This window comes from Balaenoptera ricei, chromosome 9 (genome assembly GCF_028023285.1).
Source record: "Balaenoptera ricei isolate mBalRic1 chromosome 9, mBalRic1.hap2, whole genome shotgun sequence".
NCBI classification, from domain to species: domain Eukaryota; kingdom Metazoa; phylum Chordata; class Mammalia; order Artiodactyla; family Balaenopteridae; genus Balaenoptera; species Balaenoptera ricei.
The window spans coordinates 104,426,695-104,450,577 of NC_082647.1; the positions used below are offsets into that span (position 1 = coordinate 104,426,695).

The window sequence follows — 23,883 nt, forward strand, 5'->3', positions numbered from 1 at the left end:
ATCTTTCACTGTTAGTGTGTAGAAATACAACAGATTTCTATGTATTAATTTTGAATTCTACAGCTTTACCAAATTCGTTGATGAGCTCTAGTAGTTTTCTGGTAACATCTTTAGAATTTTCTACATATAGTATCATGTCATCTGCAAACAGTGACAGTTTTACTTCTTCATTTGCAGTTTGGATTCCTTTTATTTCTTTTTCTTCTCTGATTCCTGTGGCTAGGACTTCCAAACCTATGTTGACTAAAAGTAGCAGTAGTGGACATCCTTGTCTTGTTCCTGATTTTAGGGTAAATGCTTTCAGCTTTTCACTGTTGAGTATGGTGTTAGCTGTGGGTTTGTCGTGTATGGCCTTTATTATGTTGAGGTATGTTCCCTCTATGCCCACTTTCTGGAGAGTTTTTATCATAAATGGTGTTGAATTTTGTCCAAAGCTTTTTTCTGTATCTATTGAGATGATCGTATGGTTTTTATTCTTCAATTTGTTAATGTGGTGTATCACAGTGATTGATTTGTGGATATTGAAAAATCCTTGTATCCCGGGGATAAATCCCAACTGATCATGGTGTGTGATCCTTTTAATATATTGTTGGATTCAGTTTGCTGGTATTTTGTTGAGGATTTTTGTGTCTATTTTCATCAGTGATATTGGCATGTAATTTTCTTTTTCTTTTGTTTTGTGGTATCTTTGGCTTTGGTATCAGGATGATGGCAGCCTCATAGAATGAGTTTGGGAGTACTCCTTCCTCTGCAATTTTTTGGAATAGTTTCAGAAGGATAGGTGTTAACTCTTCTCTAAATGTTTGATAGAATTCGCCTGTGAAGCCATCTGGTCCTGTACTTTTGTTTGTTGGGAGTTTTTTAATCACTGTTTTAATTTCAGCATTTTTGATTGGTCTGTTCATATTTTTCTATTTCTATTAAAATCTAGTACTTAGATTTTCTGCCAGAACAATAACTAAAATGGCTTGGGCACTGAAGGTGCAATCTAGCATTCATAGAGAGTGCATCTTAGATTACACACAAGCTTGTATTACATTCCACTTTTGCAGCATCAATATGTGACTTCTGGTGGAAATACCTCCAGGAGTAGCCAGTCACTGATTCCCTCTCTTGTCAATGTTCATTTCCATATTCAAATTACACATTTCTGTGTGCATCCTTATTTACCACAAGAAAATAAATAAGGTGATAAAAACTATAGAGGAGATATGGAAGCAGAAGAAAAAACAGCTGTCTCTGTTGGTGGTTCCCAAAGTCAGAAAAGCCTTCACAGAAGAAATTTTATTTGAATGGGTGTTTAAAGGATGAGTAGGAGTTTGACATGGCCAGGAAGTTGGGAAAGAACAACTTCTAGGAAAATAGGAAGTCTGTGAAAATGTGTGAAAGAAAATGAGGTTGCCAGGGAATGAGTATAATAAGTGAAGGTGGAAAGATTGGCAGGAACCAAACGCCTCATTGGGAAATTTGGATTTCATCCCGTGAGTGAGAAAAAAATCAGGGGAAGTTATTCTGCAAGAGAATGAAAGGATCAAATCTGTGTTTCAGAGACATAACTTTACTGGCCACTATAAGAGAGAAACTGAAGACTGGGAGACCAGTTCGGAGGTTATTCCATGGGCAGGGAATGACATTGGCCAGTGGCAGCAGAAGTGGGGAGGAGAGAACAGACTCTAGAGAGTTTAGATTCAATGACTGATTGGATATAGGCTCCTAAAGGTACAAAGAACATGCAGGGCTGACCAAGGTATGCAGTTGAGGAACTGTACAGTGAAGGTGACTATTTACCAACAAAGCCTGTGCAGACAGTGCTTCTTCTCTGTTAGGGGTACTATAAAGTAGACATAGAAAGGTTGATTAAGTTGCTTATGATCACACAGCAAATTTTGGTCTTCTTGGTTTTCAATCTAGTAATCTAATCCTATTCCTTTTTTATAGGCGTTGAAATGAATCATCTTCAGAAGCAAAAGACTTAGAGATGTAGATGTGGTCCCCAACCTTTTTGACACCAGGGATTGGTTTCGTGGAACACAATTTTTCCATGGACCGGGGAGGGAGGGGCATGGTTTTGGGATGATTCAAGTGCATTACGTTTATTGTGCACTTTATTTCTATTATTATTATATTGTAATATATAATGAAATAATTATATACCTCACCATAATGCTGGCAGAAGGCGGAGCTCAGGCAGTAATGCGAGCGATGGGGAGCGGCTGTAAATACAGATGACGCTTCCCTCACTCACCTGCCGCTCACCTCCTACTGTGCAGCCCAGTTCCTAACAGGCCACAGACCAGTATTGGTATGTGGCCTGGGGGTTAGGGACGCCTGTGGTTAAGAATATGGATATAGATACAGATATAGATAGAATACATGTTATGTAGTAAGTATAATACATACTTTTGTATGTGATATATTTTATATATAGTATATAAGTATATAACATTACATATTTACAAGCACACACTTGCAGACCTTGCTTCCTACTCTGCCAAGCCTAAATCTTGGCCTAATTTTGCCACAGCAGTGCCTGCGAATAAAATTAATATTCTTTTCTGTGGCTGAGTTTTCTCAGTTCCTTATACGGAGATGGTGGAGGCCCAGTCAAGACCAGTTCCCTCATTCTTATGCATAAGAAGAAATGTAAACTTTCCATATACCACAGATCTGTAAGAGCAGCCTTTATTATTCAAAGCAGTTAGATTCTCTGCAGATACAAGGCTCACCTCTCAGCAGGATTCTGGGATGTCCTTCCTGGGGTAGAGTCAGGCTACGCACTGCTTGGAGGGGTAGGTCTCCTATGCCCAGAGTCCAAGAGCATCACCTCTTAATATAAAACCCTGTGACATTGCTAGTGAGAGAGAAAAACATTGCTCTTGACTCAGTGATTGCTCTGCTAGTGAAGTTGTTTTCCTGTCTATTGTTATCCTTGACTTTAGGCAGCACTATTTTTGAGTATCATTTTTAAGCTCAGTGAATAGTGCCACCTGAATGGAAAGTCACATACCATGCAAGGTTCTAAGGAAGAGTAGCTGCGGTTTGCATGCTCCAGTTACTTCCTTCCTGCTTTCCTTCTCCTTGGAGAACCTTTGCACAGGAAGCGCTAAACCTAGTCCATTTAACTTTCATTAGTAATGAATAATGGTGTTGGCTGAATGGCACCAGGCAGCCTCTTGTGAATGGAGTTGGTGTTTTATTTTCCCCTTATGTCTGCAAGAGAAGAGAGGCAAAACTAGATGCCCCTCTAACTGCATATCATGACCTATTTCACACAACAATTAGGACCACTCTTCCCCTACATCACCAGGCATCCAGTCTTGGCTTCGAGTTGGTATTCCTGCCTTACTCCTCAATATCTTCCTACCTCTTCAAATGTAACATGACCCAAAACAAGTCAACCATCCCTACCACTTTTCCCTTCTCAACCTTTCCCAGCTTCCGTAAGTTTATGAGTGGACATAAATGAATCAGCTGCACTTCTGCTCTCTCAGACTGGGATCATCTTTTCTCATACCTGCCCCTAAATGCCTAAGTGAAAATACTTTCCAAATCATATTGAACATTTCTCTGAAACTTCCAACAACTATTTCTTCATGTTTGATTATAGTGTCCCCTCTCACACTGATGTCCTTATTGTCTTGGCTGCATCAAGGCACTAATGGGTCCCATTAGTTACTCGGCTACAACTCATCCTTTCTACCTGTGGCACCATCTTCCCTTTCTACCCAAGACCAACCATTCTCCTGGATGATCATAGAGTCCACATGAATGACCTAATTTCCTTAACGTCCTCGATCCCATTGACCTTTACTTCCATTTATCACCAGCCATCCATTCCAGTGCTTACACCTTCGATCATGTGAAAACATCACAAGCTCCCCAGCTGTCTCTTTACAACCTAATATCCTTCCATAACCAACCCCTATTTCCATCACTCTGTACCTTCATTGCTTTGGGACATTCAATCACTCAACCCCTCTCTTCTAGCTATTAATCCTCCCACATGCCCTCAATCTTGCAAATCCAGCCTTGGAAACTTGAGGTCTCTTCCTCTCCCACATGCCATGGCTCTCACTGACGTTTAGCCAGTCCACAAATCTGCCACCCCTTTCCTCCTTCCCTGCCAGGCTTCCTCCTCACTTCTCACTTGTTTCACCTGGTCTGTCTGCCTCCTGGCCTGACCATCTATGGACACCTCCTCAGCACTGCTACAGTGACTTCTCTAAAATGCACAGCTGAGTGTGTCATTTGCATAATTCAGTTCCATTGTTCCCAGATGCCTTTGGGATAAGTCTAGGCTCTGTCCAGGAAGCTGTTTGTGAGCTGGATCCTACTTATCTATCCAGTTTCCTCTCATAACTTGACCCCTCCTATGATCCAGACATAGTGAGGCACCCACATTTCCCAAAGGGACCCGTGCACTCTGTGAACTTCAGCCTTTTGCCAATAGTGTCCTCTCTCCCTGGAATGTTCCTCCCACACCTTCTTCATCCAGCTGATGCCTACTTAACTGTTATGACTTAGTTAAGGCATCGCCTCCTCTGGGAAGTTGTCTCTACCTGTTCATTAGCCTTCTCCCCACCACCATCGGCCACCCCTTCTCTGTACCTGCCCATCAGGCTGAGCCTTTGGGGACTCTTACCATGGAGCTTTCTGTTTTGTCATTGTCTACCTGCAGCATAAGACTGCCAGCTCGTAGGGGCGTGGCCATGTCACCAGCACCCAGCTCAGAGTCAGTGCTCAGGAGGTGTTTGTGAGTGAATAGGTAACCCTTCCCTTCTTCTGAGCCATTGGCTGCTTTATGACCAACATTCTCCTGATCTCTGCCTCACTTGCCCATTATGGAAGTGCTGCCATAGTTTAACATAATTTCCAATTTAATATTTCTTTTGGTTCTCTACTTTGTTTTTATTTCAGTAAGTTCAGTTTATGGAAATTCTGTTTATAGAAGATCTACCCCGTGTCTTTTCTGAAGCAAGATAGAATATCATAAATAAATAAAGCATCTTATTTCTGTAAGTGGCCTATTGAGTAACAATGCAAACCAAAATAAATAGATACCCCCATATATTGCAACACTAGTCTAACATCTCTCCGGAAAACTGAAGAAGGTAGGCCTACATCGGTGGTTCTCAACAAGGGCAGTTTTGCCCCCAGGAGACATTGAGCAATGATTGGAGTCATTTTTGGTTGTCACAACTAGAGGGGTATTACTGGCATCTATTGGATAGAGGCCCACTACCATCTACTGCTATTAATAAGAATGCCAAGACCAAAAAAATAAATATTATTAACTATTATTATTAAAAAATAAATATTATTAAATTTAATAGTACTACTAAGCTGGGATTTGAAGAATATGTTATGAATCACTGGGCTAAATATTCAGACCACAGAGGAAGATTTAGATTTGATCTAAGAAATATTTTTATAACAATGAGATTATTCTATGTTAAAATGGATTATTACTGAGGGAACTGTGGTTCTCCACTCTGGTTGCACAGTAGAGTAATCTGGGAAGCTAGAAACACTACTAGTGCCCAGCTCTACCCCCAAGGGAATCTAATTTAATTAGTCAAGGATGGGATCCAGTAATGGGTATTTTTGTTAAAGCTCCCGAGATTATTCTAATGGGAGCCAGGGCTAAGTACCAATGGCCCAAAGCAAAAGTAAGAGTCCCACAACCTGTGCTGAAACAAAACCGAAAGGAGGCTTGATGCTGTAAGAATACTGTATGTGTCATTCCAGCTCATGCCCCGGCGTTGGGCCTCATACAGCTTTCTTCCTGCCATTGTTGCCAATTATAAGAGGTCTGACAGTTGGTTCCTCAAGTGCAGCCAAGAAAGAGAATTCAGAATTTAATGTTCTAATGGAAAGGTGACTTATGGAACTTTACTCTCTGACCCTCAAGACATCAGGAGTTCCTTTATCTAGGATAGTTTCATGACTTATGCAGAGATAAGGAGCCATTTATTGACTGATTGGTCCAAGCATGGAGTACAGTTACCCTTAGATGCTCTCAAGCAAGAGGAAGAAGGTGAAGTGGGAAATGGCCAGACTTCTAGTCCCTAAGGATCCAGGATTGGCTTTTTCATTTGCCACATTGGTTTCTTTCACAGGTGAACTAAGATGCAAGGTGACAGAATTCCACAAAGAGCAGGGGGCTTGGATCAATAATGCATCTTTTTTTTTAATCCTTTGCAGATATAGTTCACAGATTTTTCTTTTGACCATTAACCAGGCCATTGCTCTGGATAGAAACACAGAGTGGGCATTAGTAGTAGGAGCACTGTAGCTTTTGTCTCTGCACTAAGCATTTGAACCTGGCTTACGGATGCTACAAACAGTTGTATAGACTTACTGGTTGTTAAGGACCAGCTGAAATAAGGTCGTAGATTTGAAAGAAGTCCAATAATTAAAGAGTCAAAAGAAGAAGGAAATATTAGAGGATGGGGCAGGTAGAATCTAGATAGACCAGGAATGGAGAGGAAAATACGCAGTTTAATCTTACACAACATGAACCTTCTTTTCTTAGTCTACAGTTGAAGATGCTGAGGTTCAGTGAGGTCATGCATGAGAAAGTCAAGAATTTAGATGTGCAGATCTAGGAAAAAAAGCCAAGTCCACCTCACTCCACAAGTTCTTCAGGGGCTCAAAGTAAGAGCCAGGACAGCAGCCAGACAAAATTCATCACTCTGGCCTCAGACTCACGGGTGCAAATAGCTTGCTCAGGAATAGGCAGACTTTTATATTTTTAGAGCTGCTCACTGGTTCTTAAAAGAACCTGGGGCTTCCCTGGTGGCGCAGTGGTTGAGAATCTGCCTGCTAATGTAGGGGACACGGGTTCGAGCCCTGGTCTGGGAAGATCCCACATGCCACGGAGCAAGTGGGCCCGTGAGCCACAACTACTGAGCCTGCGCGTCTGGAGCCTGTGCTCCGCAGCAAGAGAGGCCACGATAGTGAGAGGCCCGCGCACCGCGATGAAGAGTGGCCCCCGCTCGCCGCAACTAGAGGAAGCCCTCACACAGAAACGAAGATCCAACACAGCACCCCCCAAAAAAATAAATAAATAATAATTAAAAGGTGCTAATAATTTAAAAAAAAAAAAAAAAAAAAAAAGAACCTGACCTGTATAGCACAGGGAACTCTGCTCAAGTTCTGTAATAACCTATATGGGAAAAGAAGCTGAAAGAGAATGGAGATATATATATATATATGTGTATATATATACATATATATACACACATATATATATATATATATATATATATATATATATATATATATAACTGATTCACTTTGCTGTACACCTGAAACTAACACAACATTGTAAGTCAACTATACTCCAATAAAAAAATTTTTTAAAAAAGAAGAACCTGACCTAGCTGGAAGTTTACATGGACTCTAGTAACCACGGCATGGAAGTAAGGGCCTGGTGGGGAGGGGTTGATGCCAGCCATGAAGAGGTGGATTTGTGAAGAGAGGCTGAGAAGGAAGTCTTTGTGGAGGGAGGAAAAGAACTCAGGATTTACCACCAAGTTTCAGAGAACGTCTTAGTAAGCTGACTTTCGTGTCCCATGCAGGCTGCTAGCGCCAGAAATACTCTTGTTTTAATAAAGGTGATGACGTTTTTCATTATAAAAATAATACATGTTCATCACAGAAAGAAATGGGTGGCGGACATAATCTTACTTGGTAAAGCAACTGCTATTGAAATTTGTTGTAATTCTTTCCAGTCTTTTTTCTATTCATTTCATTCACGTTATTGCGATCGTGAGCTACATGTTCCTTGCTCTTGTCACTTAGCATTGGAAAATAAGCATTTTCTATCTTATTGGCATTTAATGTGTTGTAATTGCATATTTAGGTATAATCATAAATGATTGTAATTTAGAAAATTATAAACTATTCGTCATATACATACACTACAATGTGCCTAGCCTATGGTTGAGCTTTTAGGTTAGGAGATCCATTATAGTACACTTCAGAATGGAATTACTAGGCAGAAGAAATGGAAGTTTGGCACCCGAGGTAGTTAGGGAGCCTGGATGCTCACAGGCCTTTTTAGAGGAGAATCAAACCAATTCCTGGGTTTGATCCTCGAGCTTAGCATGTCCGTAAATTCAGTTTTGTCAGTACCAAAAATGATTGGTTCTTAGGAAGTATATGGCTATTAAGTAAAACTAATTTGTAATGGAAACTAGAAGCACCGTATGGAGGGAGGGTGTGGAAGCCATTATTGCTGTTTGCCAAATATTTCTGTTCTCTATCTCCCAGACATACAGTAGGATCATACTCCCTATTCGCTATGGGTGGCTGGGGTGTGTGTCTAGTTGTGATGAAGCCTTAGGATTGAAAGTGAATACTTATTTGCAGGAGGAAAACCCTCCAGAGTTCTCTTTCCTGCTGTCACTGTGGCTGGCAGTGTTTGAGAGTGTGTCTGCTCCATCAGTCTGGCTCCCTGAGTGACTAATGAACAGAACCCTCTGCCAGCCCACAGTGACAGTGTGAGCAAGGAAAAAACTTTGCTACCGTAAGTCACTGAGATGTGGAATTGGGTGGTTACTGCAGCATACCCCAGCCCATCCTGACTGGTACGGAGGGGATATTAACATTGGCATGCCCGACATCTTTAACCTCTGATATTAGAAATCAACTAAAGTGAAAAGAATGCTTTTAGGAATTAATCAGAATAAAAGAAAATCGTTATATATTTCAGCTCTTTCACAACCCTTAATTAAGGGTACTGTAACTTTTAATCAACTCCCTCCTCCCAGAGAGTCTGAGCTGGGCAATGAAAATATTTTCCTCTCTCTCCTTTTCTACACTTGTTGATGGCCAAGCCAACTTCTGACGATCAGTCTGCCTTTAATTGTCATCGCCTTTATTTTAAAAGCCCTACAGTACGCTATTTTAAAAATGAACAGTTTACAACAGAGGGAAAAAGATCTGCTTTCTCCCCCCACCAACGCCACCATGAGCCCACATCCTCAAGTTCAGTTTGGATTGTACCCTCCAGGCATTTTCTCTGCAAATCAAAATACAAATGGAATCCCACTCTTCACATTTTTCTACATCTTGCCTTTTTTCACTTAATTTGTCAGGTATCATTTCATGTCAGAACATATTTATTTACCTATTTCTTTTGAATGACAGCAGAGTTCTCTGTTTCGAAAATTTACCATCCTTCATTTAGCTGGTTTCCTACTGGTAGGCGTATTTTAAATCTCTCCAGCCTTTTGTAGTTGTTAATAATGCTCTATTGAACATCCTTATAAAAAATATGTATTTTGCGCACTTGTACAAGTTAATCCAGAGGGGAAATTCCTAGAAGTAGAATTCTGGGTTGAAGGGAATTTGTAGTTTGTTTTTTCTTTTTTAAAGTTCTGTATTTGTTGTTGTTTTTTTTAATTTATTTATTTATTTATTTATTTTTGGCTGTGTTGGGTCTTCGTTTCTGTGCGAGGGCTTTCTCTAGTTGTGGCGAGCGGGGGCCACTCTTCATCGCGGTGCGCGGGCCTCTCACTATCGCGGCCTCTCTTGTTGCGGAGCACAGGCTCCAGACACGCAGGCTCAGCAGTTGTGGCTCACGGGCTTAGTTGCTCCGCGGCATGTGGAATCTTCCCAGACCAGGGCTCGAACCTGTGTCCCCTGCATTGGCAGGCAGATTCCCAACCACTGCGCCACCAGGGAAGCCCCCAGGAATTTGTAGTTTAAATGCCAAAAAATATTACCAATTCCCTTCCCAAGGGTCCAGTCAGTTTGCATTTCCATCAATACAGTGTGAGAGTTCTTGTCCCTTCCCACTTTCCAGAAGGCAGTGTATGATCAAACTTTTAAAAATCTCTGCCATTATAATCATGAAAAGAAAGATATTGCATTGTTGATTTGAAGTGCATTTCCTTAATTATAGGTGAGTTTTGCTTGTTCTTTCTTTATGTATGTTGATACCTTCAGTCAAGTATGGTGAGGCCTGGGTAGCATTCTTTCCCTTTAAAGTGAGTTGATTTTATTATTTGAATCTCCGAGAATAACCTTATTTTTAGGGAATTCCCTGGCAGTCCAGTGGTTAGAACTCCGCACTTCCACTGCAGGGGGCACGGGTTCGATCCCTGGTCAGGGAACTAAGATCCTGCAATCCAAGTGGCCAAAAAAAAAAAAAGAAAAGGACCTTATTTTTAAGCACTGAGAAGACATCTCATTGTGACCATTATTCATTTATTGAATAAACAGGGTTCACAGCATTTCTAAAACCTTGAGATAGATAGATAGAGATAGGTTGAGATAGATTGATAGGTAGGTAGGTAGGTAGATAGATAGATAGATAGATAGATAGATAGATAGATAGATAGATAGAGATATTGCTGCTGGGGTGTTTGACAATGACATCATTCAAAGCAGATGGACTGGGGACCGGCCAGCCCTCTCACCTTGCAATTAATTGATGCCACATGTTTTTTCATTGCAGCAATTCAGCTTTGTGTCCTTGCCCACTGATGTGCTGGAAATTGAGGTGAAGGACAAGTTTGCCAAGAGCCGCCCCATCATCAAGCGCTTCTTGGGAAAGCTGTCGATGCCAGTTCAGAGACTCCTGGAAAGACATGCCATAGGGTAAACCTTGACCAAGAGCTCAGTATCACTAGGCAACAGCCAGCAGGCCAGGCCCAAGGGAGGCAACGATACAGTCTCATAGAGACTTGAACTGAAAAGGTGGTGCTGTATTTCCTTGGCTTCTCCCATTAATTATGTTGTTGAGCTACAACATTTAATTAAACAGACCCTTCCCTTTCCCCTAGTTTGCGTACCACTGGTTACTTATGCAAGAGAGTAAAAATTCCTAAGACACTATAGTGAAAGAAGCCCTTAATGCAGCATTTTTTCTGTACAGATAGAAATTAAAATTTGTTTTACTACGAAGGATAACATTTCATTCATATGCCTGTCTTGTGTGTAGGATTTAATCATTTGTGACATTTCCATAACAAGATGAAATGCTGGGTTACTAGATCAGAGCGCCTTAGAAAACACTAGTATTTATAGAAAATGCTAGATAATATGTATGAAATTTTAAAAGCACAAATCCTTATGGTGCAACCACAATTATGTTGCTTGCATAGTTCAGTTGTATATGAGAATATGTTTCTGCGTTTTGTATCTTCTACATTCATGTGCATTCAGGGTTCTCATTAAACTCTGACCAGATAAAATCCTTGTACATAATATGTATTTCCATAGGTAATGGCAACTATATTTGAAAACACTAACTCTCTGGTCATAGATATGCCTCAATGCAATACTTAGAAAGATATCAAAGGAATGAGGAAAATTATGTAGAATTTCCAAGGGTCTTAATTTAAAGCTCTTTGGATTTTCAGAAGGACTTGGAATCACTCACAGTTATCATAAGGACATGTAATCAAAACCCTGATAGCGTGTGTGCAGCTGTGTGCACATAGACACGTGTTAATTCTCAAGCCAAAGGGAGTTGACATTTACGAAGCTACAGTCGTGTCTCAAACAAGGTGTTTTGCATTTTCACTCAAACAAACAAAAATATACCTAAAGAACGTAAAGCTGTCTGTGGCACATAGGGACTAAATGATTCCAAACTGTTCATTTTTAAAATAGCAAACTGTATGCCTTTTAAAATAAAAGCAGCTCATGGGACTACCCAGGCGGTCCAGTGGTTAGGACTCCGCGCTTCCACTGCAGAGGGCGTGGCTTCCATCCCTGGTCCGGGAACTCAGACCCACCATGCCGTGCTGTGCGGCCAAAAAAAAAAAAAAAAAAAAAAATTTCTAAAATAAAGCTCAGAAAGCTCCCTCGATCCCTTGGCCTGTAACATCACAGCCCTCAGCTCTCTGCCTGGCTGGCTGCCTCCCTCCTTCAAGTCCTCTACCCACGCCTGCCTCAGCCTCACATTGGAAATATCACCGCTGCCTTGAGCCCTTTATGTAGTGGTCCTGCCTCATGCCCCCAGCTGGATGTAAGCTATTTAAAGGCAGCGGTATGCATTACCTGCTGTGTATCACCGGCAGCACTTTTTACATGGAAGAGGCTCAAAAAATATTTGTTGATAAAGTGAGTGGAAAGCAAAGGAAAGAAAAACGTGGAAAACAAATGCAAGGCATGATGGATTTAATTTTTGTCTCACTGTCTGATGGTCTTTAGGCCTCCTCTGATTCCAACGAGGTTTGGGGTTCAGGATCTCTTATGGTCGTAGTAGACCTACCTCATAATATTGACCAAGGCCCATGTCAATATTGTAGCTCATTCTATTTTCCCTGCATATAATGCTTTATTTAATGGGCTTCCTAGAAACTCCAAGCATGAAACGAGGGCTTCCCAAATAGAAATACTAAGTCAGTGGATCACTGGGATATATGTTGTTTCCTAATGCTGGTGCTTTCTAGGAAGAAACATTAAAACACTACCAGCCAGTGACTTATCTTTTTATTGGAATGTCACAAATGAATAAATGGAGTGACTACAGAATTATCTAAGTAACAACTGGTTTGGGAATATGTCTTTGTTATTATTGGGTAGAGTGGATTTGTTCATTTCTGAATATCCCAAGGTAATCACTCTTCCTATTTAGGCGAAGGTAGGGGACCATGTACTCTGCTGAAGCTGCATTGTTGATGAAACTATAATAGCAAAGTTTCAGGTTGATTTCTCCCTCGATAATTGTCTTCCTAGTAATTAAAAATTGCCTTGAGTAGGAAGAGGGAATGGTGCCAGAGTCCAGGGTGGAGTTTCAGAGTCTCTCTGTGGGACCCTGGAGTTGGTGTAATCGGAGGTCATGGGCCAGTGGACCCAGCCCACAAGTCTTGCTTTGCTCCGTTCTGCAGCAGGTCCCTTTCTGAACCACTCCACAGGGTCCCTGGTAACCAGAACAGCATCCTTCCATAGATATTAGAGATAGATAGATAGATATCGCAAGACACGCATCTGCTGCTGGCACTCTCTATTGTTAAGGGCATATTTGGAAAATATCAGCCTGCACAGGAAAAGCAAGCAAAGGATATCCATATCTTTTCTTTTTTCTTTTTTTTCTCTAGAACACAGGTTGGCAAACTTTCTGTAAGGAGCCAGAGAGTAAATATTTCAGGCTATATAAGCCATATGGTTTCTGTCGCAACTATGCAGCTCTGCCATTGTAGCATGAAGTCAGCCCAAACAAGAAGTAAACTTAATAATAAGCAAGGCTGCATTCTAATAAAACTTTTATTGATGGAAACTGAAATTTGAATTTCATATCGTTTTCACATGTCACAAAATACTACTCTTCTTTTGCTTTTTTTTTTCCAACTATTCAAAAATGTAAAAAGCTCATGGCCTTATGAAAACAAGTGATGGGCCAGATTTGGCCCATGGGCTGTAGTTTACTGATCCCTGCTTAGGAGTATTCGATAAGGATTTTCTTGAAGGTTTTCATCGCTGTTGAGCAGATGTACTTTCCCATCTTTCCCTTAGGACCATCTCATATGTACCCGAGCAGATCACCACCTCCTAAGAGCAGGGCCTCCCTGGGCTTGGCTGCTTCACCCACTGACACAGAAAGCACACTGTGTGGTCTTTAGGAGGACAGGTATTGACCAGATCTGTGACGGTGCTTATTTCCTTCTAGGGACAGGGTCGTTAGCTACACACTTGGCCGCAGGCTTCCAACAGATCACGTGAGTGGACAGCTGCAGTTCCGATTTGAGATCACTTCCTCCATCCACCCAGGTATTTTCAGCGTGTACTTTCACGTGTTGTCCTAGCCGAGTGTCATAGCATGGTTCCTTTCCCCAAAATACAATAACCATGGTTCTCTCCAGTCATGTCCTAGGTTTTGTGGTTCTCTATCTGTCTTCTCCATTTGAGGCCTGGAAGCCAGGTTGCTGTCCCCCTTTTTATGTTTTTTTTTTATTTTATTTTTTGGCTACACCACATGGCTCGTGGGATCTTAGTGCCGCAACCAGGGATCAAACCCCAGGCCCCCTGCAGTGGAAGCACAGAGTCCTAACCAGTGGACCACCAGGGAAGTCTCTGCTGTCCCCCTTGATGGAGAGGCTCCTCTCCATTCGGTGACCCAAAGGTAGAGGGTTAGACACTCGAGTGGGAATTGACAAAGAGGCCACCGTGGGTAGGGAGTCATGTCTAATTTATCATTTTACTCCCAGCATCCACATAGGACTTGCTCAGTAGACGTTGAAACATTACATACATGAGTGAGTGAATGAAGGTGATACATGTCATAGTGTTGAACTGCGATTACCCAGTGGTTTTTTACAATATCGCAGGAAAAATGAAAACTATAAGTTGGACAGAAAACTTGAGAATCATCCCGTGTTCAGTTTTTCAGGCCAAAACATATCTCCAAATCAGAATGATGAGATGCCTCTTTATTCCCCTCTTGCTCTTCTCCTACAACCCCCCTCGTAAGTGTAGATCACACTGAGAATTGTCTGGTCCTCCTGGGCCACATTTATAGGTTGCCATTAAAGCTAATAAAGCTTTTGAGAATTCAGGGTCTGAAGTTTATCACTGCCCACTCATCAGGCAAAAGTTGCACTTTTCTATGCCCAGTATACAAAGCAGATTGTAAGAAAACACTTGACTGTTTCGTCCTTTCAAATCCAGCGTTTTCTACATTCTGAGAATAAAACTGACTCTTCCTTCAGTGTAGCAGTAAGGACAGCTTTACGGTTCACCGGAGAGATTGCTTTTCTTCGATGAGTGAATAGCACTAGGGCTTGAAATGGGAATTCCTATCTGGCAGGGATGCCAGTAGAGCAACTGGGGGAAGGTAGAGGTAAACCATGCTTGCTACTCCTTGAATGGGTGCTTGGTATGGAGACCTGGTTTATCTTCCACTGCAGTAACCTCCATATGTTGGAAAACTTCCAGTCTGAGCCACTGGATGACTGTGGTTGCTCCCATCATTGGCCTTTCCTTCTCTCTGGTCACCTAAGAACCCCATTCTGCCACCCTGGGGGACCCAGCCATAGTAAACACTCTGAACCAGTATAATTAGTCCTGCCTGGAGCCAGCAAGGAACTATAAACTGTGCCCCCCATCTCTGAGGTCTTCCATGTAGCAAACATTTATGTGCCCAGAACTGGGGTAGTGCTAGGCTTTGGGCATTTTAATCAAAAAATGAAGTTCCTTGAAACAGAATTCTCAACTATATCATGACTGTAAGTTGTCCTTAACATAAGGAGAACTCATTCTTGCAGTATTTTTAGCAGAGCTTTGGCCAATGGGAAACCCTCATCAACCCCTACCTCCAATATCCTAAGGCAGAAATCCCTAGGATGGCTCAGTCCCCCAGAGCAGACTAACACTACAGTGACGTTTTCTTCTTGTCCGCAGATGATGAGGAGATGTCCCTGAGTACCGAACCTGAGTCTGCAGAAATTCAGGACAGCCCCATGAATAGCCTGGTGGCAAGCAGCCGTGGGGAGCCCCCTGGCACTAATGCACCAGAGCCCTCGGGGACCTCGAGGCCGGAGCAGCTGAGCCAGGGCAGCGCGGTGGGCCCTGCAGGGACCGAGAGCCTGGAGCTTGCCAATCCGGTTGAGGCAGCCGCAGGTACCACGGAGGCAGGAGACGATGGCACGGTGTGTGTGAGGCCTGAGGGGGCTGGGGAGCTTCCGGCCCCCCGGCCAGAGGACACGGAGCCCGCCCTGAGCGCGGAAGAACTGGCCGAGCGGCTGGACCTGGGAGGGGAGGCGGCCCTACCCGGGCTGCTGGAGGACGGTCGAGCCCCGGGCAGCCCCGGGGAGCCAGTGGCCGAGGAGGCGGCGGCAGGGAGCCGGGCTGGGGGGCAGGAGGAGGAGCAGGTGGAGGAGGAGGAGGGGGGCGTGTCTGCCCTGGGGCAGGGGGAGGACAGGCTGCCGCTGCGGGCTTCGGGGAAGAGGAAGAGCAGGCCGTGCTCCCTGCCTGTGTCCGAGCTGGAGACGGTGATCGCGTCCGCCTGCGGGGAGCCCGAGACGCCTCGGACCCACTACATCCGCATCCACACGCTGCTGCACAACTTGCCCTCTGCGCAGGGCGGCAGCGCGGACGACGACGGCGCGGAGGAGGAGGCCACCCTCAAGGATGCGTCGGAGAAGGAGGCGCTCAGCGAGGTGGACACGGTCGCCGCCGCCGAGCCTCCGCCCCTGGAAGAGGATGGAGAGGCCCCCGAGGGGGCCACTCCAGGCGCGGCGCCCCCGGGCCGCTCGCGCTTGGCCAACGGCTCGGTCCCAGATGGCGACACGCTCCCCAGCACGGGGAGCGAGAGCGACTCCAGCCCGCGGCAGGGCGGGGACCACAGCTGCGAGGGCTGCGACGCCTCCTGCTGCAGCCCCTCGTGCTACAGCTCCTCGTGCTACAGCTCCTCGTGCTACAGCACCTCGTGCTACAGCAGCTCCTGCTACAGCGCCTCCTGCTACAGCCCCTCCTGCTACAACGGCAGCAGGTTCGCCAGCCACACCCGCTTCTCCTCCGTGGACAGCGCCAAGATCTCCGAGAGCACCGTCTTCTCCTCCCAGGATGACGACGAGGAGGAGGAGAACAGCGCCTTCGAGTCGGTGCCCGACTCGGTGCAGAGCCCCGAGCTGGAGCCGGAGTCGGCGAACGGCGCCGGGTGGCCAGACGAGTCGGCTGCCCCCGCCGGGAGCGTGGCCAGAACCGTGGAAGGTCTGGAGTCCCCCGTGGCAGGGCCGAGCAGTCGGAGAGAAGGTTAGACCTCACACCCGATCAGAGAGAAAATAGGACCACCAGGGGGACGCAGGTCTCACCAACATGGTTTCAAAACAAGAGGGAGAGGCTCAGTCCCCAATGAGGCTGCTGCAGCAGCTGCGTGTGCCTGTCCTGTACGTATATGTGTGCATGTGTGTATGTGTATGTCAGTGTTCCAGACTGTGGGTAGCTGACACCCCGCCACTGCTCAGATACACACCAAGAATTACAGCTAGTTGGATGTGAGTGTATACTTGTGTGTGTGCTTCTCGGTTTTAACTGATCACGGGTTATAGGGTACATGTTACCCTGTAGTCTTGACAACAACCAGAGCATCAAGGCTAGTATCAGATGATATAAGCAGGAAATGATCACCAAAACGTATTGAAGATTAGCAATAAATGTTAATATAACTGGAAGAACATTGAGATGACCTGTTTTAGAATTGAACTAACCTGTGTACAAATGGATATGTATAGCCTACATGTATGTGTCATGATTTCTGTCTCCTCGATCCTGTTATTGTTGTTGGTTTTGTTTTGTGTTGTTTCGGGGGTCTGGGGGCTATTTTGGCTAATGGAAGGGAAGAATAACATGAATGTGTAAATCGCTTTGTCTCAAGTAAGATTCGAATCCAGTAGGTGCCCCCTGTAGTTCCAAAATGTATTCCGTGTCTTAACCAAAGACCTTCCTTCTTAGTCATGCCTGTGGAATCATATATAAAATTAATTTGCATTTCCTTATCCAGAATTGGGAACCACCTTCCAAACAAGTGACAGTGACCTCAAGGGAAATAATTTAAAAGTCATATAATAATATGAAATAATTCAGTTGTTTTAAAAGAGAAAAATATAGGTTCTGCTCTTTTGCTGTTCTAATTTGTTTAAATTAGCCTCCAAACAAAATGCGATTGTCTTGTCTCTAGACTGCAGGCTCATCAAGGGCCAGAGTTATAGCTTCTTTATGTTTGAATTCTCAGCACTTAAACAAATGCCTGGCACCTACAAATTTTTACAGGAACTAACGTGAGCTTAAAAGAAATAATTTTAAGTACTTAACAATGCCCAATTCTACATTTTAGAGAAAGAAGGGGTGAGGGAAAGTGGCACATAGGATAAGGAGAAGCCCAAGGAAATTGGTAATAAAGAGACACAGGGAGAAAAACCATAGTGACATACAATATGGAAAGGCACCCATGAGTGTGAGAATGGGGTGGACAATTCCTTTCTTTAACAAGGTTGTTTGGAGTCCCTTCTTCGTTCTGAGCCAGAGGCTTTGTGCTGGGCACAGGAAGATAGATTGGCAGTAGGTATGTGTGGAAGGCACTCAATAATTACAATAGAATTACAAATAAGTATATTACAAGGAGTTTGGGGGATACACCCATACAAGGGCACAACTCGGAGCTGCCAGGGATGTTTAGACCAAAGTTCAGCAAATTTTTTCTGTAAAGGACCAGATAGTAAAAATTTTAGGCTTTGTAGGTCAAGAGGCAAAATCAAAAAACTCTTCTCACCCAAGGGGTATTTTTTAAAACAGTTTTACCTTTAGAAGTGTAATGACCATTCTTAGCCCGGAGCCATACAAAAACAAGGCTGGATTCGGAGTTTGTCAACCGGTTGTAGCCAATGGGTATACTTTGACCGCCATGTTGGGAGACAGTCCACACATGGGTAATTGAAAATTGACTCAGTATACATTGATATAAAAGCATGTTTAACAGCAACAACAACAAAAAAGACACTGCCCATGCCTTTGAGGGCCTAACAGTCCAGCAGGGGGAAGCCATCCCCTTAACTGAAAGGACAGGAAAGAGTTTCAGGGCCGTAGTGGAAGTCTGTGTTTGTAAAGAAATTTCTAGCTTCCTGAATTTTTTGCAGATTGTAAACTCGGAAAAAGTTAAGAAACACCTACATGCTTCACTGTGGTGGTTACCAAGGGCAATATGAGGATTCCTGGGAAGGACTGTTGATCTCACGAAAGCTGTGCATACCTTGGCGTGTGACTTCCTCCAAACAGTTCTCCTCTCCCTTGGTAGTGAGTCCCCGGGGCTAATGGGATCGGCGTGGCAGATCTGTCCCCTACTAACCACCATGTTTCCAAGAGCACCTGCTCAAAGAAAGCACATGTGCCCGATTATATGGATGTGTGCCCTCTTCTCCCGTAAGAGTCTCTGCTGCCCCCTCACCGTGACTTTGAAGATTGCAAATTCTTGCCCAAGGTTAGCCAAGGTAAATGTACTATATACATGCCCACGCAGATGAGTCTGCAGCAATTTGTGGAGGATGTCTTCTTTATCTACTTTTTGCTGCTTTTCCCTCCATAAAAAACCTTTCTTTTTTTAATCTCAACATAAAATGGTTTTTTAAAACCTGCAGATCAAATGAAAAAAGTAACATCATATGATTATGAGCTCAGCCCTGCCATCAGGCTCCCCTGGGTTTATAGTCAGTCCCCCCACTTCCCAGCCATGACACCTTAGCCAAGTTACCTAACTGCTCCAAGCCTCACGTGTAAAATGGGTGCAAATGTAGAACGTACCCTAAGGGGTTATCAGAAAGATTCAATGAGATGATTCGTATGAAGCGCCCAGCCTCTCACTGAGTGAGGGTTCCTCCAGGTAGATGAGCAGCGAGGCTCCCTTTTAAATTAGAATAAGTTTCCTTCTCAGAAGGTCTAGCAGGTCTGACACTTGCTTTGTGTTTGAGGCGAAGGGGATGGTGTGGAGCCGCGGGCTCTGGCAGAACAGAATTGCTTCCTTCCTCTGTGCGCTCCATTCATTCCGTTGGCCGAGATGCATCAGTCACATCAGTGCGTTTGCTTGGGGTTCACAGGCAGGTGGGGTCAGCTCCATTAACTCCAGCAAGCAACACTATTATGTTTCCACTAGCTTGGAGGAGGAATTACCCTGATTGGTTGAATTAATTATGATGAGGTAAGTTTGTTGTTGTTCTTTTTTTTTTTTTTTAAGAAACTAAATTAAACATGCAGCAGCTGGTGACATAACAACTGTACCATTGTTTTTTTTAGTTTCTGACACTAAACATATATAAAGACAAACATGAGTGTGGTATCCACTAAATTCAGAGCCCAGCTTTGAAACAGGAGTCAGTTTGCAAGGAGCTATGTGCTGGTATGAGGGGCACCTTCCTTGACTTTCCTTAGTCTCCAGGGACCCCAAGAATGTCAGTCACATACCAGAGTTTGCACAAGAAATAATATTATATATTTAACATTTAAAAGGACCCTTTGTTCCTGAATACATCCCTGTTTTTGTTTTCCAATTAGCTCTAGGAATTAAATGGCTAAATTAAATCCACCTAACTTCCTTCCTAGCTAATTTCTTTTATGTTTTTAAATCAGTTCTGTGGATCTAGAGTGAGAAGAAATAAGCATCCTTTCCATATATGGACATTCTGGGGAATATTTTTGAAATTTGAGACCCCATGAAGATCTTAACCACTGTTTTTCACAGTTTCTCTCTTTTTAGCCCAAGGAATAATGGAACACTCGGTATTTGCATCAGCCATGGAGGGCAGAGGAAGGAAAAGGCCTGACCTTTGTCCTCTGGCCAATAGGGGCTACTGTGAGAAATCCAGGATGGTGTTAGTGGGGAGTTACCAGCCTGAGAGCTGTCTCGTGGCCTGGGCCCTTCTAGCTCCCCAGAGATCAAGAGCAATTGCCTCTGATTATGTGACCCAGACAGCTGGTGCTGTAGGCCTTCCATCCACATGGCCAGTCTACAGGCAGTGTTACAAGGACCTGAGGACATCATGAAATAGGAACTCCATTGTACAACATTGTTCAGTTCATCATAAGTCTGCCTGAGAGTAACATTAGCTGTGTCTGTTATAATTGAGGGTGCGCATTCTGTGGATATGTTTATTTCTAAAATTTCTCCACGTCTGTCTTTCTTCTTCCGTCTCTCCCACTTCTGTGTTTCAAGTTTTCCTGTCTCGGTCTTCCTGCCTCTTATCTACTTCCTTCGTCTCTTGTCTTTTTCCAGAACACCCTGGCTTATCAGATTCTTCCTCAGAATAATCTGGAACAGTCACAAGATGCCATAGCTCCTTGGCCCCGTACCCCAGCCCCTAGCTTCCATACTACAAGAAGTTACCTTCTTGGCCCACTTGTTCCTTAACCCCATCTCAGAAAGGCACCAGCTAAGAGTTTCATTCCAAACACAAAATCTCTGAAAGATGGCCTCTGGGTAGCCCTCTGATGAAACCTATCCAAACAAGGAGCTGTCATTTTGCACAGACCCCTTGAACTTTTATGAGACCTTATAAATGCTGCCCTTCCCTCCAAAAGGCCTGTTTCTTTTCCTGGGCTAAACTCAGGCTCTGCTCATTTTCTTTTGTGTCCCTTTCTGATGCCACCTTCCCCTCAAGAAAATTCAGGTGGTTACAGAATCAGACCCCAATCCTACCTATTGGTCTGTTGCGGTACAGATCACAGCCATGAAGTGTTTGGCTGTTTTTTTCGAGTTTCTTAAAAAATATAGTTCCCTCTATTCACTGGCTCATGAATGACTCTGTATGTAGCAAACTGACACAGAAAAAAATCAATTGCCTGCTCTTTTTTTTTTTTGAATTTTATTTTATTTTTTTATACAGCAGGTTCTTATTAGTTACCCATTTTATACATATTAGTGTATATATGTCAATCCCAGTCTCCCCAGTTGCCCACTCTTTGGGGTTTTTTCTTGCAGTAGTTTGTTTTACAGTCATGCTTTTTTGCTGACGTTGCCATGGCAATGAATGAATCTGAATGTCTCGACTATCTTGTCCATAGGTGAATGTCCTATACTCCATAATTCCCAGCCAGTAAGCCAGCTTCCTTCCTTGAGGCCTGAACATCACCACTACCCAACAATCGATGAGCCTCTTCCACCAAGTAAGCTTTAGTTTTGAAAATCTATGTTCATAACTCTTCCCATCAAGTCTAAGCAGGTCAGTATGAACTTTGTATATAAACATCCAAACTCTTCCTCCACTCCATACCTCACACTGTGATCAAAAACCAATATGGTGCCTACCATAGAAATTGGTTGGTTGGTTGGTTTTTTGTCGTATGGTTTCAGGATGTGATCTTCATGAGAAAACCCAGTATTTTCAGCACCCTTCAACTTCTGAAATGGAGAGCATTTCTTTACAAGACTTGACTAGTCCTTGCAAACTGTTCATGACCCTTACTTCGCAAATTTTACTATATTATATTTAAAAGTTTGCAGTTCAAGATGGAATAATCCTGTTATTCTCCATGGGACCTTTTATGGTTCAAGCACCTCCACGTAATAAAACATTTCAACCCATCAAGACCCATGAACTTGCATTTTCCTTACTCTAATTTGCACCAATAGGTGACAGCCTCAAATTTTTTCTGTAGTTCTTAGAGGTTTCCAGGCAAAATATCATCTTTAGGGATAGAATTCAATAGCACATTCTCCTGGTAACTGTAATGTGTAATTAATAATTATCTAACTGGTCATTTGAACTTGGGAAAATCAATCTCAGTGACTCAGTTTTCTTATTTGTAAAGTAAAGCTTTAATTTTCTCATCTGCTAAATGCTAGATTTGGACTAGGTAGTCTCTAGATATCATTCCAGTATAATTTACCCTTATAATATTCCCTTATATATAACATTTGTAAGAAGGAAATGACACCCCAGACATTATATATTCACTTAGCATCAGATATGTTCATGAATTCTAGAACATCCCTGTTTTGGTTTGGGCTCATTTTTTAAGCAAAGATAACCTTTAAAATTTTGATAAATTTTACAACTGCAAGATCTTTCCAGGATGCAAGGAATCAGTGTTTCTTTACATTCTTTTGCCTGTGCTTACATTAAGCCGTTACAGTTTTGAAAGAAGAAAGGTTTATTCCTTAATTCATCTATTCTTGGCAATGTAATATATTTTACATTTACACCATTCTTCTCCTATTCAATTGTAATTTATCAGTGATAAACAGTGTCTTTAATATGTAGGATAACTTAAAGGAGTACCACATTTGTTTGGAGAGACCAAGACAAACATTATGTTTTTTAACTTTTGATGCCTGATTTCTTTCTTTATACATTGATTTATGGATATTCCATAAATGAATAGTAAAATTTCAGTGTCACTAGAGATACTTCCTACTTAGAAAAATACCTATAACATGTTCTCTCCAAGAAAGGAACATTTTCCCCACAACAAAAAAACCTATCAGTGGGTGTGTACATGAATTGACATTCAACCCATGCAAGAGTAATAACTATTTATACATACAGATATTGTAAATAATTGAATAAAATATATTCTGTTTTAAAGAATTGCTTTATATAAGCTGCTTTTGACAATGAAAACAAATTTCTTCCAGATAGGTTTCACCAGGTTTCTGTCCATGTGACACTGAAAAATATCAGAAAAGTTGGTAGTGAAGCTAACAACTGAATTTTCTTAATCTCACGTAGTACATGGATGACTTCATCAGATAGTTATTCATTGAATAAGTATTTATTGAATGCTTACTCTATGCAAGGTACTGTTCTAGGTAAGCAAAAAAGGCAAAGATCCCTGCCCTCAAGAAGCTTACAGTCTAGGCTGGTAGAGACAGATAATAAACAATAAAAAGAATAAATGAAGAAATAGTGCAGCACATCAGATGGTCTTAAGTGCTGTGGAAAAACAAAAGCAGAGCAGGGTAAGGGGAATCTGGAGCATGTGGTGGTGGCTGGTTTGCCATTTTAAATAGGGTGGTCGGGTACACTTCGCTGACAAGGCAACATTTGAAGCTAGACTTAGAAGTGGTAAGAGGGTTATCCACCCAAGTATTGGAAAGGAAGAGCTTTCTGAGCAAACAGAGCGGCCTGCCTGGTGGGTTTGAGAAACAGCAAGAAGGTCAGCGTGTCTGGATGGAGCAGATTTGGGAAGTGAGGAAGCAGCAGGCGAAGAGGTCCATCTATCGGGGGCCCAGATCCCCTAGGGCCTTGTAGACCACTTAAGGGTTTTGGCTTTTACTGTGGATGAAAGGGGGACGTTGTAGGTTTTTGAGCAGAGACGTGACATTGCCTAACTTAGGACTTAAAAGGTTTTCTGTGTTGACATTGAATTGTGAGGAGGAAAAATAGAAGCCTGAGACCCAACATAACGTTCTTGCAGGTGAGAAACAGTGGTGGCCTG

At 42.9% G+C, this 23,883-nt stretch overlaps 1 protein-coding gene across 1 annotated transcript in view; it reads left to right on the plus strand.

The window, feature by feature from the left end:
• HECW1 (HECT, C2 and WW domain containing E3 ubiquitin protein ligase 1) overlaps positions 1-23,883 on the plus strand; it is a 237,124-nt gene that overhangs the window by 118,998 nt on the left and 94,243 nt on the right. Inside the window, exons 6-9 of the mRNA XM_059932896.1 lie at positions 10,469-10,611; positions 13,631-13,731; positions 15,361-16,713; positions 21,508-21,609. Coding sequence (XP_059788879.1) covers positions 10,469-10,611; positions 13,631-13,731; positions 15,361-16,713; positions 21,508-21,609 — 1,699 coding nt within the window. The remainder of the gene's footprint in view (positions 1-10,468; positions 10,612-13,630; positions 13,732-15,360; positions 16,714-21,507; positions 21,610-23,883) is intronic.